General features: G+C 37.5%; 2 protein-coding genes across 4 annotated transcripts in view; one reads left to right on the top strand and one right to left on the bottom strand.

Moving 5' to 3' along the window:
• MAPK6 (mitogen-activated protein kinase 6) overlaps positions 1-13,661 on the top strand; it is a 36,088-nt gene extending 22,427 nt beyond the window's left edge. For both annotated transcript variants that reach the window (XM_047075097.1, XM_047075098.1), the window contains exons 4-6: positions 5,037-5,201; positions 9,311-9,512; positions 11,413-13,661. In XM_047075097.1, the coding sequence (XP_046931053.1) occupies positions 5,037-5,201; positions 9,311-9,512; positions 11,413-12,514 (1,469 nt within the window). In that variant the 3' untranslated portion in view covers positions 12,515-13,661. The remainder of the gene's footprint in view (positions 1-5,036; positions 5,202-9,310; positions 9,513-11,412) is intronic.
• BCL2L10 (BCL2 like 10) overlaps positions 387-18,423 on the bottom strand; it is an 82,820-nt gene continuing 64,783 nt past the window's right edge. For both annotated transcript variants that reach the window (XM_047075099.1, XM_047075101.1), the window contains one exon: positions 387-701. In XM_047075099.1, the coding sequence (XP_046931055.1) occupies positions 578-701 (124 nt within the window). In that variant the 3' untranslated portion in view covers positions 387-577. The remainder of the gene's footprint in view (positions 702-18,423) is intronic.

The following is an 18,423-nucleotide window of genomic DNA, read 5'->3' as shown; positions in this document are numbered from 1 at the left end:
TACAAAAGAAGGATTACTAAAAGAAAGATAAGGGTGCATAGGAGAACACTATTGAAGAAAGGATGGTATGACCAAATGCCCTTACTTTTCTTTTTTAATGCTGACATTTGCACTACTCAGCTTACGTAACATTGACCAATCATTTGTAGTTTTCCCCCTAAATTTATCTGAAATTTCTTCTGATGTCTGATAGTGATTGAATTTCAATTTAGAAAACTGAGAAAATACCAGTTATTCCTGGAAACTAAATGCTTGAGTGGATTGAATCTTTTCCTAGAAACAATACTGTAATTGGAGGTTATATTCCTGATATTCAAGTACCTTCCAACATGTAAAATAATTACTGTATTATTTGTTGCTGTATGACCAACTGTCTCAAAATGTAGTTGCTTAAACAACAAACATTTATTATCTCATACTTTGTATGTGTCAGGAATTGGGAGGTGACTTCACTGGGTGGTTCTAACTCAGATTTGTTTAGTCAAGGTGTTGGTTAGGTCTGCAGTCATCTGAAGGCTTGACTGGGGCAGGAAGATCCACTTGTAGATAGCTTACTCGCATGACTTAGTAGGAGGCCTCAGTTTGTCATCATATGGTCTTCTCTATAGGATTGCTTGAATGTCTTCATTATGTTGGCTTCATGAAGCTGGCTTCCCCCAGAATGAGTGATCCAAAAGAGAGCAAGGAGAAAGCTTCTGTATCTTAAAAAAAAAAAAAAAAAAGTCCTATCAGTATGTAATTCACATGCCATACACTTCACCCATTTAAGATATACAGTTCAGTATTTTGTAGCATATTCACAGGATTGTATTACCATCTAATTTTGGAACATTTTTGTCCCCCCTAAAAGATAGCCTGTAACCATTAGCAGTTACTTTCCATTTCCCCCTTCTTCTAGCTCCTGGCAAACACTAAGCTACTTTATTTCTCTGTAGATTTGCCTGTTCTGGGTATTTCATGTAAATAAGTTATATAACAAGTGGCCTTGTAAATGACTTCTTTCACTTAATGTAATATTTTGGAGGTTCATCCATGTTATAACATGTATGAGTATGTCTTCTTCTTGTGGCTAAATAATTCCACTCTGTGTATGTGCCACACTTTGGTTATACATTCAGCACTTTATGGAAATTTGGGTTATTTGTCCTTCTTGGTTATTGTTAATGATGCTACCATGTGCATCAGTGAACAGTTTTTGTGTAGTTTTATGTTTTCCATTCTGTTGGATTTGTATATACTTAAGAGTAGAATTACTGTGTCATATGATAACTCTATGTTTAACTTTTTGAAGAAATGCTAGACCATTTTCCAAAGTGGTTGTAACACTTTACATTCCCACCAGCAGTGTATGAGGGTTCTATTTTTCCACATTCTCACCAACATTAATTAAAATGTAGTCTGTCTTATATTCTTTTTGAATATGAAGTAGTATCTTATTGTGGTTTTGATTTGCATTTACCTAATGACTAATAATGTTGAGTGTGTGTTTATTGACAATGTGTCATTTTTGGAGAACTATCTAGATCCATTGCATATTTTTGTTTTTTAATTATTTAATGTTTATGTTTGGAGAGAGAGAGAGCATGAGCATGAGCAGGGGAAGGGGCAGAGAGAGAGGGAGACACAGAATCCAAAGTAGGTTCCAAGCTCTGAGCTGTCGGCACAGAGCCCAACGTGGGGCTCAAACGCATGAACCATGAGATCATGACCTGAGCTGAAGTTGGACACTTAACCGACTGAGCCACCCAGGTGCCCCTCCATTGCGTATTTTTAAATTGGGTTGTTTGTATTTTATATTTGAGGTATAAGAGTTCTTTATATATTCTGGATACAAATCATTTAATCAGAAAAATGATTTGAATATATTTTCTCCCATTCCACAGGTTCTCTTTTTACTTTCTAGATGGTGTCTTTGGAAACAAAAGATTTTAGTTCTGATGAGGTCTATTTTATCTATTTTTTTTCTTTTGTCACTTTTGCTTTTGGTGTCATATATATGAAATTATTGCCTGAGCCCTAAGAATTTTATAGTTTTAGTTTTTGAATTTAGGTCTGTGATCCATTCTGGGCTAATTTTTGTATATGGTGTGAGGTAGGATTTAACTTTATTATTTTGGATGTAGATATCCAGTTATTCCAGCACCATTTGCTGAAAACATTATTCTTTCTGATTGAATTATTTTGGCCCTGTCAAAAACCAGTTGACCCTAAATGCAGCATGTCTTTTTGTGACCTAGACTCAAAAGTGACACACTGTCATTTCAGCTTTATTTTATGCATTAGAAATAAGTCATCTAAGTATACCTCACACTCAAAGGGAGGGAAGTTGGATTCCACCTTTTGAAGGGAAGAGTACCAAAAAATTTGTGGACATTTTTTTTTTTTTTTTAAGTGGGTTCTACAGGGCACCTGCATGGCTCAGTCGGTTAAGTGTTTGACTTTGGCTCGGGTCATGATCTCAGAGTTAATGAGTTCGAGCCCTGCATTGGGCTCTGTGCTGACAGCTCAGAGCCTGGATCGTGCTTCAGATTCTGCATCTACCCGTCTCTCTGCTCCTCCACTCACATTCAGTATCTTTCTCTCTCAAAAATAAACGTGAAAACAGTATAAAATAAAGTGGATTCAACACGTAATGAGGGGCTTGAACTCAGGATCCTGAGATCAAAAGTTGCATGGTCTAATGATTGAGCCAGCCAGGCACCCAAATTTGTGGACATATTTTAATGCTGCCACAATAATGAATATTTTATCAGGAAAACTAGCTTGTTTATAATTGTTATTATCATGCTCTAAGTCATTTGAAATGGGGTCAAAACTTAATGCTATATTGATTATTCATTCAACATATTCAGAATTGTTCAAGTATAGCAATAAAAATAATTGGATTAAACAACACCTTTAAATAACAATATTTTGATCTTACACCCATGTAAACTTTAAACAGTTAATGAGAATTATATGTAAAATGATTTGAAAGATCCAGTTTTAATTCTCTTCTCCTTTATTGGTAAATTTGTGAGCCATTCAACAAAAGCAGCATGAGGGAGATGTTTATTAGATAGAGGCCTCAAATGAACAGAGCAATAAAAGACACCCACTGAAATGTCTAATACCATCTCAAATTTAACCTATCCAAAACTGAACTGGTATTTCTCCCTCCTTTCTTTTTCTGCTGTCTTCCTCATCTGTGTAAACCAGATCCACTTTTTAGTTGCCAAGGCAAACATCTTGGCTTCATCTTTCACTTTGGTCAGTACAGAGTCTATGGACTCTTCCTTTGAAATATATTCAGAATCTAACTGCTTGTTATTGTCTCTATTAGCTTCCCACCTCCCTGTGGTTCAGTCAACCACTGTGTCTCTCCTGGTCTATTGCAGGATTTTTAACTGTCTTTCCTGCTTTAATATTTGCTGTCTGTAGCCTAATTACCACATAGTAGCCATAGTATTTGTCTGAAAACATAAATCAGAACATGCCATTTTTCTACTTGAAATGCTGTAATGTCTCCCTATCAAATTCAGGATAAAGCATACCCTTTGTGTTCTGGTACCATTCTGACTTTATCTTCTATTCCCTGCAGCCATTCTGTTTCAGCTACACTTAACTAATTGTTGTTTCTTGGACAAGCCCTCTGTCTCCTATGGGCCTTTGGGCCTTTCCCCATCTTTCTGTAACTCCTTTCCTCCACATGAATGCATGGTGTGTTCTCCAACTTCTTTAATTTTCAGCATTTCCAAGGAAGGAGGCCTTCCTTGGTCATCCTGCATAACTTAATAATCCTGCCCCTAACACTGCTATTTATCCTCCCTGCTTACTCTATTTTTCTTCATGGCATTTGACATAAATGTTGACAGAGTTATTATCTGTTTTTCTCCACTAGATTGTAAGCTCCGTGAAGACAGAGGTTTGGTCTTTTTTGTTTCATAGGTGTATTTCTTTTAACTTTTTTTTTTTTAATGTTTATTTTTGAGAGAGATTGTGAGTTGGGGAGGGGAAGAAAGCAAGGGAGACACAGCATCCAAAGCAGGCTCCAGGCTCTGAGCTGGCAGCAAAGAGCCTAACATGGGGCTCAAATTCACAAACCGGTGATATCATGACCTGAGCCCAAGTCAGCCACTTAACCGACTGAGCCACCCAGGTGCCCTCATAGCTGTATTTTAAAGTACCTTGCTCATATTAGGAACCCCAAGAAAAATTTGGGAGATTGAATGGATTCTAGAAATTCGTGGAAAGGCAAACTGAATGGTTTTCTTTAGTCACCATTTAGCTTAAAGTTTCCCCTTTTATTTATTTAGTTTTTTAATGCTTATTTATTTTTGAGAGAGAGAGACAGAGTGTGAGTGGGGGAAGGGCAGAGAGAGAGGGAGGCAAAAAATCCGAAACAGGCTCCAGGCTCCGGGCTCCAGGTTCTGAGCCGTTAGCACAGATCTGGACACGGGGTAGAACTCACATACTGTGAGATCATGACCTGACCTGAGCCAAAGTTGGGCACCCAACCTACTGAGCCACCCAGGCACCTCTTCCCGCTTTTATGTCTTTAATACTGGTTCTGAAATGGCTACCTGAGCGTAACCTATAACTATAAAACTTCTTGTTGTGCAGATCTGGTCCAGCCATCCATTTTACTGGTGATGAAATGAAGCCTTTATCATCTTAAGTATGCCCAGAGGTATAGCCAGTTAATTAGCAATACAGCCACGACTAGAATCCATGTGTCTTGAATCCCAGTTCATTGCCTTCTTCACTACTTTATGATGCCTTAATTTAAGGCTAAACATAAAGGGTCAGTTTCTTATGGCAACAAAGCAGCCAAAAGTAAATATGTCAGTGAGCTGAAATCGGAATAGATCTGCTTTTTGAGTAGATTGATGATATTCAAAGTAAAGAAACATGCTGATTAAGGATTCAGTTAAAACCGTTTTCCTCCCAGTGGTCATTACAGTATTTAAGTTAGTTTCCTATAACTTTAGAATGTCTTTTGCAAATAAGTAAGCATTGAGGAATATGTTTATATTGTATTTGATGTTTAATTTCAGGTGCACATGAACTTGAACAGATGCAGCTGATTTTAGAATCTATTCCTGTAGTACATGAGGAAGATCGTCAGGAGCTTCTCAGCGTAATTCCAGTTTACATTAGAAATGACATGACTGAGCCACACAAACCTTTAACTCAGCTGCTTCCAGGAATTAGTCGAGAAGGTATTGTTACTCAAGAGTAACCATCATGTAATGGGGTGTGTGTGTGTATGTGTGTGCATGTGCGTGCACACGTGTGCACATGCATGCATGCAAGCAGGATCTCTATATTCCCAAAAAGTCTTTAGACATTAAGATATATCTAAAATTTCAACCCTTACTTTCCCTTTCCCTGACTCTTAGAGAGGGATATCTTTCTTTGTTCCTCTGAATAGTTTTTCAGATTGAATAAACTGAACCCCTCTCCTGGTTCTAACTCCATCTACTTTTTTAGCTTGCACCTCTGATTCTCTGGCATAGGTGAGCATCTAGAAACACTGTCCCTCATTAAGGTAAAATGTTCTGTGAGGGTTATATGATAAGTTGGGTATGAATATGCATGTTATTTACATATGAAAGTGAATTGAGTTGGAAGAAAGCAAAGGCTTCTGGGCAAGGAAGTAGAGGAAAGAGCAAAACTCCGTATGAGCAAACACATTACATTAGAGTTTGCAGGTTCGTGTTCGGAATATTAGGTGCTAAATATGAGAATTTGTGCAAGCTTGAAAGGGGTAGGAACTTAGAATCAAAACTTTGTTGACCATTAACACAATAATTTTATGTTTCAAAAAAGAGTGACATGTCTTCAGGATTTGTTGATATAAATAATATACAAAAGTCTTTAACTCTTGTAGTGGTTACCTGTAGTAAGATAATTTTTTTTAAATTTTATTTTTAAATAATCTCTGCACCCAATGTGGGGCTCGAACTCAACCCCCAGATCAAGAGTTGCATGCTGTATTGACTGAGCCAGCCAGGTGCCCCAGGATAACATTTTTTTAAGGATGAGCATTGGACATAAGGAAAATCTTTCTTAAAAGTTGATTGTGTCTTATATTTTTAAGAATTATCATATTAAGATACATCGATGTCAGTATTGTATAGTTCTCTCATGAATCAAGTTAGGGATATATAGTTGTTTCTCTTAATTACATATCCATTATTCATGTTACCCACTCTGATCACTATATGTGGTTTGGGTTAGTGTGTATCAAAGTGTTTTAAAGTAGCAAGTGTTTTGAGAAATAGGCACTGGATGGGGATATCATAATGACATTTTGTTTTCTTCACTTGTGCTTAGAACCTATATAGTAAATGCCTAAGTAATGAGGAAGCAGCTGTATTTAATTTCAGCAGGTTTTGTAGGCTTCCTTTTCAATAGTTCTACATTCCTAACCAGTCTTCAAGTCTTATCTTCACATTCAGATTCCAGTGTGCTGTCTTGTCCTGACCTTGTAGCCATGTCATGACACCCTTTTTCGTAACTGAACAGTAGTCACGTAGCATTGGACTGTGCCTCAGAATCCTCTGTGGGAGAATTTTTTTTTGAGAGAGAGAGTGAACGAGAATGAGAACACAAGATGGGGACAGGGGCAGCAGGAGAGAGGGAGAGAATCTGAAGCAGACTCTGTACTCAGCTTGATGCTACGACCCAGGGAGCATGACCTGAGTTGAAATCAAGAGTCCGATGCTCGACTGAGCCACCCAGGTATCCCAAGTGGGAGCTTCTTAAAAATGCAGACTGTTCGGTCAGAATCCAGAGGTAAGGTGGGGAGTAGAGCAGGTGTCTGTTTTTAAAGCCCTCTACAGGTGTGGCTCCACTCAGCCAGGTTGAGAGACATTGCTCAGGAATAACCTTGATTGGCTTTGAGCCGTTGTCGCTATTGCTGTGTCTTATCCAAAGAGGCAATCTAGAAATAATGTAGGACATTGCTGTTGAAGCATTTGCAGGCTAGCCAAACTTGAATCTTCTATTTCCCCTACCCTCATTAGGGTCAGGACCATGTCTTAGTTGGTTGTGAATCAACTTGAATATTTGCCTGATGGCTGGGATTTATTCATAATGCATTGAATGTATGTCTTTCATAATGGGTTAATTAACCATCAGCCAAAGATCCTTGGTATTCACAAGTAGTGGAACTATGCTTATATACAAGTGCAGTGCAGAGTTTTTAAATTTCCTGAGACTAAAGATATGTTGTGTAGATGTGCTCTACACCAGTTTCTTCTTAATCAAGTTTAACATTGGAGTTTTATTTTTGGAACAGAGCACATTCTGAGGCAATGGGGACTTCATAAGAAATACATGTTCTTTTCTCCCACTCTGTTCGTGATCTTCAGAGGAAAAAGCCAAACAAAATTAAGTACATATGAATTAACATGTAATAATGAAGACAATTAAGAACCTAGTGGTCTTTTTTTTTTTTTAATTTTTTTTTAATGTTTATTTATTTTTGAGACAGAGAGAGACAGAGCATGAATGGGGAAGGGTCAGAGAGAGAGAGGGAGACACAGAATCCGAAACATGCTCCAGGCTCTGAGCTATCAGCACAGAGCCCGACGCGGGGCTCTAACTCACGGACTGCAAGATCATGACCTGAGCCGAAGTCGGACGCTTAACCGACTGAGCCACCCAGGCACCCCAGAACCCTAGTGGTCTTCATCTTTCAATGAAATAATCTTTTTTCATTTCCCCCTATACTTCTCTCTCATCCTCCCTTTTGCTTTCTCACATCAAAATTTTTTTTATGTCTTAGCACACTTCAACACCATCATAGCAAATAGATTTATTTCCTTTAGAGCAGTGCTGTCCAATAGAACTTTCTGTAATTATGGAAATAGTCTATGTATGTGTATATTGCATGCACTTGGGAGCTCAGCCTAGCTAGTTTCTTTGTTATCTCTTCCTCTTTCCACCTGCTGCCTACAGTTCCCAAATGCTAGCAATTTGAGTATATTCCTCTTGTGTATTGGGATATGTATCTCCCTTCTCTCTGATTGTGCTGGGTCAGCCCTTCATACCTGTGCCTTAGAGTGTCTCTTGCCTTGTGACACATGGTCCCTGGGCTAATTAAGATGGACTCTTTTGCAAGACAACCAAGAACAGCTTGATGTATTGTGAAATGACTTCCTAGATTAGGGTAATATGATAAGAGGGGGATAAGGGGGAGGAGAGGAAGAGGCCTCAGCCCTGGGCCACAGCAGGGCCTGAATAGCAGTGAGTCTTAGTTTCTATAGTCTTTATTGGAGTGATTGAGTATTGAATGAGGTAATGTACATGAAAACACTTTGTAAAATATAAAAGGCTGTAAAAAATCAGCTATTGTTTACATTAATGAGAAATCGGGAATTGAAAATGGAAGAATTATCTTTTCCTTAGAGACAGAGGTAAAGATACAGGGGTGTGTGACAGGCCATAGTGAACTAGGGATTGAGGTAAATGTGAAGCGGGTTTATCTGTTGAGAATGATAGTGTAAAGAGATGGTGTGGAACATTGCTGAGCAATAATAGCAAAGGCCAAATTGCAATTCCACAGTATGAATTTGTAGTGAGCCATGGGTGTGATTTTGCATGTAGCTTTCATCAGGCCTGTACGGCTAGGGAGCAGAGAAAGTAGATGGGGGAAATCACTCAAAGTTGAAGATTGGTATAAATCATAAGGCATACAAGTGTGTGGTGGTGTAAGGGCAACCTTCAGGCTGGTGACAGTGTGGTTCAGGTTGAGTTAGCAGCTTAGGTTGAGACAGAGATCAACAAATTAGTACAGCAGCTAGTCAGTGAGATAAGGGAAGGAAAGGGGAAAGTGTTTTTTATTAAGCACTAGACACTATGCTTTACATTTAATTTTTATACCTTATAAGATATCTGTCAATATACCCATTTTATACATGAAGAAACTGAAGTTCAAGTTTAAGTAATCTGTCTAGCTCTTGACAGCTAGGGAATAATTCAGTTAAGCTTGTGAGTTGCAGAGCTGAGATTACGACCTATAGTACTAGGTTGAACCATATGAAATTGCTGTCATTTGCCCATTTTTGACTGACAAAAATAGAAGTTTCAGATGATTCAACTTAATATATATATATATTTTTTGTAACTGAGCATAATAGGAGATTGGGGTACATTTCAAATATTTATTAAGATTATTGAATAGGTATCCTTTTAGTCTGTAAATCAGTTTTATTTCACTGATAAATTAATTTACCTTTTAGTTGTATAATCCCTTTTTTTCCCCTACATTGGTTGGCAGACCTCCAGTACAGTTAAGGTGTTTTATCTCTTTCTTTTGCAGCACTGGATTTCCTGGAACAAATTCTGACATTTAGCCCAATGGATCGGTTGACTGCAGAGGAAGCGCTTTCTCATCCTTACATGAGCATATATTCTTTTCCAATGGATGAGCCAATTTCCAGTCATCCTTTTCATATTGAAGATGAAGTTGATGATATTTTGCTTATGGATGAAACTCATAGTCACATTTATAACTGGGAAAGGTAAATTGATGCTAAGGTAGAAAAATACAATTTATTATATTTTCACAACAGTGTACTAATTACTATATGATCACAGCCCACTTATTATGTGAGTTTTATTTTTAAATTATGGTAAGACAATGTAGATCTCTTAAAAATTTACTGATGGGGGGGCGCCTGGATGGGTGGCTCAGTCAGTTCAGTGTCAGACTCTTGATTTTGGCTCAGGTCATGATCTCACAGTTTGAAAGTTTGAGCCCCGTGTGGGGCTCTGTGCTGACAGTACAGAGTTGGCTTGGGATTCTCTCTGTCGGCCCCTCCCTTGCTTGCTCGCTCTCTCACAATAAGTAAATTAAAAAAAATAATTAGTGGTGGTCCCTTGGGGTTTCTGCTAAACTTAATATCTTTGAATAGCCTTTATGTAATTTAAATATTAATAGTTACTATTTAAGATGTTGGATGACAAGACTCAACCTTAATCCAGTAAGGTATCTGCATAATGTCTCAAATCTTTCCATATAATCTCTTGTATCTTAGGATAGCAATTATTTTGATTCATGGTATATGCTATTCAAATCTGTTTTCCTAATGACATAAAATTAACTTTCGGGGGAAATCTGGGTGGCTCAGTTGGTTAAGCATCCAACTTCGGCTTGGGTCATGATCTCACGGTTTGTGAGTTTGAGCCCCGTGTTGGGCTCTGTGCTGACAGCTCAGAGCCTAGAACCTGCTTTGGATTCTGTGTCTCCCTCTCTCTGCCCCTCCCCCTGCTCGTACTCTGTCTTTCTCTGTCTCTCTCAAAAATAAATAATAAACACTAAAAAAATTAAAAAAAAAACTTCAGTTAACATAGGTCCAGTATAAGGGACTTTTCTATTTTGAATAGTATAAAATATCAAAATGGATAATATCATACATTTGAGTTAAAGATTTTTTTCCCTCTGCTTTCTTTTAGGATTTCTAAATTTCTGGAGAAATTTAGGTATAATTTTGCTTCAAAGTAAGGTTGTAGCATATAATAATAGATCGATGTTTAAAATCTTCAGATAATTTTGATATTTAGCCACTAGGTGTTAAGTCACTAATGACAGTCATAAAACTTTAAAATTTCATATATTTCTTTGTTTAAAAGAAAAATCATTAGTTTGTGAAGTCATTGCATTTTCCTCCTAAAATGTTCAGGTATTTGTATGTTTACACACCTCTGCCAATGACCATTTTGTCCACATGAACATTTCTACTACCTGTGTATAGTAGGTACATAACCAGATGTCTTCTAATATCTTTCCTAGTCTCTCCTCCCCATCCCCCAACCATTTGTGTGTGTCTCCCAGTCTGCTGCTACTTGGGCATGAATGGTCACCTCGCTGTGCTGTGTCAGTAAGAGGATACCGTATTTGGTAGTGCTTATACATGGAGAGGTTTTTTTCTATTCATTATGAGTTCTAGGAATCCTTCCTTTTTTTCTAGTCTGACTTGGTACCAGTACAGTGAAAATCTGTAAAAGACCTGATTAAGATTAGAGACATTCATTTTGTGGCCACAAAGTGTTTTTTCTGTGTATGAAACTGTTGGACTTGAACTGTAGACATGCCAGTCATTCAGATGTTTATCTGCAGCTGTGTTTGAGGTGGATGAAAAATAAAGAAAAGATGGAATAAGTGTAAAATGGTATTTCATCTTAAATTTAAAAATGGAGGGCTTAGAATTTTGTTGTAATCATAGGCTTCATTGGTAATTACCAAAATTGCCTTTTATTACTTTATGTAGTAATAGATCTTACCTCTCCATTAAAGTTAGGAGTTACGCTCCTGTTATCCCTGCATAGACCTAGCAGAGTGCTTTCACCTAAAAGGCACTCAGTGAATTTGAAAATGAAATCATAGCCCTGCACTAACAGTAATGTATTCATTTTTTTCAGGTACCACGATTGCCAATTTTCAGAGCATGATTGGCCTATACATAACAACTTTGATATTGATGAAGTTCAGCTTGACCCAAGAGCTCTGTCTGATGTCACTGATGAAGAAGAAGTACAAGTCGATCCTCGAAAATATTTGGATGGAGATCGTGAGAAGTATTTGGAGGATCCTGCTTTCGATACGAATTACTCTGCCGAGCCTTGTTGGCAGTACCCAGATCATCATGAAAACAAATATTGTGATCTGGAGTGTAGCCATACTTGTAACTACAAAACAAGGTCATCATCTTATTTAGATAACTTAGTTTGGAGAGAGAGTGAAGTTAACCATTATTATGAACCCAAGCTTATCATAGATCTTTCCAATTGGAAAGAACAAAGCAAAGAAAAGTCTGATAAGAAAGGCAAGTCAAAATGTGAAAGAAATGGATTGGTTAAAGCCCAGATAGCTCTAGAGGAAGCATCACAGCAACTGGCTGAAAAAGAAAGGGAAAAGAATCAGGGATTTGACTTTGATTCCTTTATTGCAGGAACTATTCAACTTAGTTCACAACATGAACCTACTGATGTTGTTGATAAATTGAATGACTTGAATAGCTCAGTGTCCCAACTAGAATTGAAAAGTTTGATATCAAAGTCAGTAAGCCGAGAAAAACAGGAAAAAGGCATGGCAAATTTGGCTCAGTTAGAAGCCTTGTACCAGTCTTCTTGGGATAGCCAGTTTGTGGGTGGTGGGGAGGACTGTTTTCTTATAAATCAATTTTGTTGTGAGGTAAGGAAGGATGAACAAATTGAGAAGGAAAACACTTATACCAGTTACCTGGACAAGTTCTTTAGCAGGAAAGAAGATACCGAAATGCTAGAAACTGAGCCAGTAGAGGATGGGAAGCTTGGGGAGAGAGGAAATGAGGAAGGATTTCTGAACAACAGTGGGGAGTTCCTCTTTAACAAGCAGCTCGAATCCATAGGCATCCCGCAGTTTCACAGTCCAGTTGGGTCCCCACTGAAGTCAATCCAGGCCACCTTAACACCTTCTGCTATGAAATCTTCCCCTCAGATTCCTCATAAGACATACAGCAGCATTCTGAAACATCTGAACTAAAACACTCAGCAGACATTTCTCTTTGTATTCTTCATGAAATGTGTTTTGTCTTTTTTATTACTAGTGTTTAAGTCATTTTTTTACTTGAATCATATGGTGTCATTTAGAAAGGATTTTATTAGTTCTTGGTTTTTAAAATCCAGACTTTTTTTCTACATGTGAGATGGTTTTCATTTTAACTGGCATGTCGTTTGCACACAAAAATAAAGAATAGAGCAAAATAATGCAATGCAGGAGGAGACAAAAGAAATGCACTAAGACAAGTAAAAAACATTCTCTCATAGAACAATGATCTGTTTTACAGGAAACAAAAATCTTGCCTTGAAATTTACACAGTGAGACTGTACATAATTGCATGAAAATATCTATTTTTTTCCTAAAACATTTTTCATTCATGAGTATTTTCAAGTTTTTCATACTGTACACATTTCTTAAAACACATGATACCAGCAGCAACTGAAAATGAATGCCGAATTTGGTACACATGTGTTATCTACCTCAAGGTAACAAAAGTATGTGGCAAAACATATACCATCCATAGTGCTTCACACATGCACTTCTATTTAGCCAGCGTTTATTGTAGTAAACTATTAATAAGATTCACGCACCGTTTATAAATGTTCTGGTATGCATTCTTTATAGTGAAGTGTTACTACATCACATCTTATTTATTTTAGAAAATCAGTATATTTTCTGTATTTAATTATAAAAAGTTGACTTTTTGAAATTTATTTGCAAATACACTTTTTCCATTTGGCACTATGGTTTGTTGCCTACTTAGCTGAATATATAATGTCGGCTCATCCTAAGGCTGTCCACGTACTTAATTTACTTTCGTATTCATTTTAAGTAAAGCGCTCACTGTGTATAGGAATTTGTATTTTGGAGGTGCTTGATCTATCTACAAAGAAACATTAGGAATTACTTTATTATAAAATGCTCCTAGAAGTCTTAACTGTGTTTATTTTTAAACAAAACAAAACAAATTGTAATGTTAGACTTGTGTGCATGGAAGTAATTAAGGTACATCATTATTGTAGTTTAAAAGTTGTACATGATAAGACATATTTTGTTTTTACTGTATGTTTTTACTGAATGATCTGTTCCCCATCCCAAGGCAAGCATGAATAAAATTAGGTTAAATATAGCATGTGGTATTGGAGTCTCTTAGAATTTGTTTCATCTATTTTATTTTATTGAATACTGTCGGTATCTTTAGTTATCCTGTTCAAAGAAAAGGACAAATAAACATGGCCAGCAACTATGGCTCCTGTTGAACTCTTTAGGGTAGTGCAGGAAAAGTAAAAATTACTAGCAAATTCTTTAGTCTCACCTTTCAGCAAAATTGTGGCTGTACTTTAGACTATGTTAGGCTAAACGGCTTCAAAGAAAAAGCTTCTTTGTCTCTACACAGAAACCTTGTTGATTTACCTTCACATTAAAATGGAATAAGGTTTTATATATTTCAAAACTATTAAGCGCCCTTGGAGGCTTTGAAGTACGCAGAGGAACCTCCTTTAAATGTGTTTGCTCTACAGTACATCATGTTTCCTTTGTTCAAGAACTTACCTATTTACCTATCCAAATATAAAACCATTTTTCCTTTAACCACCCTTTTCCATTTGTCTTCCTTATTTATATACAAAGCCAGTTCTATTAATATTCAGACTACTACCTTCCCGGTGACCTATTCACTGATTTCATTTGGATTTTCAGAGCTTTTAAAAAATACAGGTATTTTCTGGATGAGTATCATTGTCACATGTTGTGAATTTATACTCCAGTTAACCTTAAAAAGACAAACTCTTAGAGTGGAAGCTTTCAGCTTTTCACCATTGGATATTATGTTAAGCTGTGGATTTTCATATATGGCCTTTATTACTTTGAAGTAATTTCCTTTTCCTATTTTGTTGAGTGTGGTGTTTTTTTTTTTTATCATGAAAAGGTGGTTTGTGAAAGGCTTTTATTGCACATATTGAGATGATCCTGGTTTTTGTCCCTAATGTGGTGAATTACATTGATTTTCATATGTTGAACCATTCTTGTATTCCAGAAATCTCACTTGATTATGATCGTGTAATCCTTTTAATGTGCTGTTGGACTTGATTTGCTTAGTGTTTTGTCTTAGGACTTTATGTATCAATACTCATTAGGTATATTGGCCTGTAGTTATAACACCATTGTCTAATTTTGGTATCAGGGTAATGCTGGTCTCATTGAATGACTTTGGAAATATTCTCTCCTCAATTTTTGGGAAGAGTTTGAGAAGAATTGTTAATTGTTTCACTGTTTGGTAGATTTCTCTAGTGAAGCCATCTGGTCCCAAGGCTTTTGGGAGATTTTTGATTATTGATTCAGTCTCCTTACTAGGTCTATTTGGATTTTTAATTTCTTCACAATTCACTCTTGGTAGGTTGCATGTTTCTAGAAATTTATCCATTTCTTGTAGGTTATCTAGTTTGTTGGCATATAATTTGTTCATTATAGTCTCTTAGCCCTTTTTATTTCTGTATCAGTTGTAACTTGTCCTTTTTTCACTTAAGATTTATGTTGTGTCTTTGCTCTTTTTCTCAGTGTAGCTAATGGTTTGTTGATTTTATTGATCTTTTCTGTTCTCCATTTCTGCTCTAATTGATATTTTTCCCTTCTCATGACTTTGGATGTTTTTTGTCCTTTTCTAGTTCTTAAGATGTAAAGTTAGATTGTTGATTTGAGGTCTTTTTTATTTTTTATTTTCATTATTTTTTTGTTCCATGAATCTCACACTTTATTAAAAAATGCAAATCTGCAAGTAAGCTATAATGCCAAGTAGAATATTCCTTTAATAATGAGTTATCTAGGGGCGCCTGGGTGGCTCAAACATCCAGTTTGGGCTTAGATCATGATCTCACAGTTTGTGAGTTTGAGTCCCACATCAGGCTCTATGCCAACAGCTTAGAGCCTGGAGCCTGCTTCAAACTCTGTGTCTCCCTGTCTCTTTGCCCCTCCCCTGCTCACACTCTGTCTCTCAAAAACAAAAATAAACAAAAAATTAAATGAGTTATCTAGAAGGATTTTCTAAAGGAACCATTAACACGTCCATCAAGTATTTATTAGTAATCTTGGATATGGAAAGCATTACATAGTCACTGATAGAAATACAAAGATGAATAATAAGTCACAGTCTTTGCTTTCAAGGGATATACAGTATCTGCTATAGAATGGGTGGTTGTAAAATGGTGGCAGCTTTGGGTTAGTAGAATGCTAGTTGAGCATAAGGTAAAATAAAAATAATCCACTTTGTTCATGTGCAGTACTAGAACCTGTTCTACTTAGTGTTATCATATTTAAATAAGAGGCAAACTCCTATACCCCAGAATACATAGCTTGTTATGTCCCCATTATAGCCTTTCTACCTGAGGAAGTCCTGTCAACAGAGTCCCTGAAAAGTGGAACAAAGGACACGGTGTTGAGTCAAGAAATGGAGGTCTTTTTTTTTGTTTTTTTAGTGTTTATTTTTGGGAGAGCATGAGTGGGGGAGTTGCAGAGAGAGGGACAAAGGATCCGAAGCCGGCTCCACACTGACAGCAGAGAGCCTGTTGCAGGGCTCAAACTCAATGAACTGGGAGATCGTGATCTGAGCCAAAGTTGGACGCTTGACAGCCTGAGCCACCCAGGTGCCTCAAGGGCTTTTTTAAAAGTAGACTTTATTTTTTTAGAGCAGTTTTAGGTTCACAGCAAAATTAAGGAGAATGTGCAAAGATTTTTGATATACCTACTCCCCCACACATGCATAGCCTCCCACGTTATCTACATCTCTTATCAGAGTGGTACGTATGTTATAATTGATGAACCTAGATTGACACATCATCATCACCCAAAGTCCACAGTTCACATTAGAGTTTACTCATGGTGTTGTATGTACTCTATGTTTAGACAAATGTATACTAATATGTATCCACCATTTTAGTATCAGAGTAGTTTCATTGCCCTGAAAATCCTTTGTGCTCTGCCCACTCGTCCCTTCCTCTTCCCTTAACATCAGGCAGCCATTGGTCTTTTATTCTCTCCATACTCTTGCCTTTTCCAGAATGTCGTAGACTTAGAATCATACAGTATGCAGCCTTTTCAACTGGCTTCTCTTAGTCATGTGCAACGGTTTGCTTGATTGTGTCTCATTAAGTCCTTTAGGCTTTTTTCACTTTTGTTCATTGTTTTTTCTTTATGTTCTTCAGACTGGATAATTTTAAAAGAACTACCTTAGAGTTCACTTATTGTTCTGCTTGATTGAGTCTGATGTTGATCCCCTCTAGTGAATTTTTCAATTCAGTTTTTGTATTCTTCAGCTCCAGAATTCCTGTTTGGTTTGTCCTTTATAGTTTTGATGTCTTTGTTTTCTCATTTTGTTCACGCATTGTTTTCCTGATGTTGTGATGTTAGCTGTGTTCTCTTGTAGCACATTAAGCTTCTTTAAGATGATTATTTTGAATTCTTTGTCAGGTAATTTGTAGATCTCCATTTCTTTTCTGTCAATTTGTGGAGATTTCTTTCTTTGGGCCTTGTTTCCCTGTTTATGTACCTTGTTATTTGTTGTGATTTTTGCCTGTGGAGAAACAGCCACCTCTGTCTCTTTATAGACTGGCTTTGTACTGGGGAAGATCTTCCCCTGTCATCCCAGCTAGAGTTTCTGGGGGCATCTCAAACTTTTTATGGGGCTGTGTGTGTCATCTCTGTTCTTATGTGCATAATCCAGCCTCCTCCTCACCCCAAGTTGGACAGTGTCTTTCTTAGGAGGTTGTAGTAGTCTCTTACCCCTTTGTAGGTTCTCTGGCTCTGCCACAACCCATGATTGTTCTCAGTGGCCCCCATGCATCCAAAGTAGTGCTTTGAGTCAGGCCAGACTGAAGCCAGTCTCTTGGGTAGCCCCTCAGCCTGGAACACTGGATGACCGTTCTTTTCTTCTCTTTCCCTTCCAAGGGAGAATCTGTGAGGTGGCCTTTTCCTCCCAATCACGAGGAACATGGGGGAGGGACTGACATTGACATGAAACCGCTTTCCTTTCCAATTTTAGTGCACCTGTTCTTGGCGTCGAGCTTGTCCGGTATGCTGTGACTTCCTAACTGTTTTCTGGAGGTCTTTTGGGACCATATATTGTTAAGTCAGTGTTTCTGTGCGGGTAGTGAGTTCTGAGGCTTCCTATTCTGCCATCTTATGTCCAAAAATAATTTACTATTTAAATGACTTACTCTGAATTAGAAGGATGTTCTACCTGTTGTGCAGCTTTCAGACTTTTGGGATGATGTGTGTCAGATTTGTCATGTCACTGAACTGGTGGCATCACCATTTTTAGAGCTATTTCTTAAGCTTCAATAATTAGGCTTAATTTGGAGCCAGTACACCTCCCTCCGCACCCTCCCACCCCTACGCTTTTTTGATTGTCTTTTAAATGCAATTTCAAGCATACAGAAAAGGTGTATAGAATTTTTTTTTTTTAATTTTTAAATGTTTATTTTTGAGAGAGAGGGAGACAGAGCATGAGCAGGGGAGGGGCAGAGAGAGAGGGAGACACGGAATCCGAAGCAGGCTCCAGGCTCCGAGCTGTCAGCACAGAGCCCAAACGCAGGACTCAAACCCATGGACCATGAGATCATGACCTGAGCCGAAGTCAGATGCTTAACTGACTGAGCCACCCAGGTGCTTGCTTTGTTCATCTTGCTTTGTTCATCTTGAGTTGCTTTGTCACTTGCTTTGTTCATCTAGAGTTGATCTGCATCAGATAAACCAGCTACCGATAAAGTTGAACCCCTCTGTTTAACCCCCCGCCACATCACATTTATCTGCCTCTCCCAGAGGAAGACACGTTGCTGAATTTTATCATTTTCATGCAGTTTTATACTTTTACTATATATGGTTTTGTAAACATTTTGCAT

This window comes from Lynx rufus, unplaced genomic scaffold (assembly GCF_022079265.1).
Source record: "Lynx rufus isolate CCGP_SWC_20201006 ecotype Redwood Valley unplaced genomic scaffold, mLynRuf1.p SCAF_13, whole genome shotgun sequence".
Taxonomy (NCBI): domain Eukaryota; kingdom Metazoa; phylum Chordata; class Mammalia; order Carnivora; family Felidae; genus Lynx; species Lynx rufus.
The sequence above is the reverse complement of the archived record's forward strand: the minus strand, read 5'-3'. Positions and strand labels throughout refer to the sequence as shown.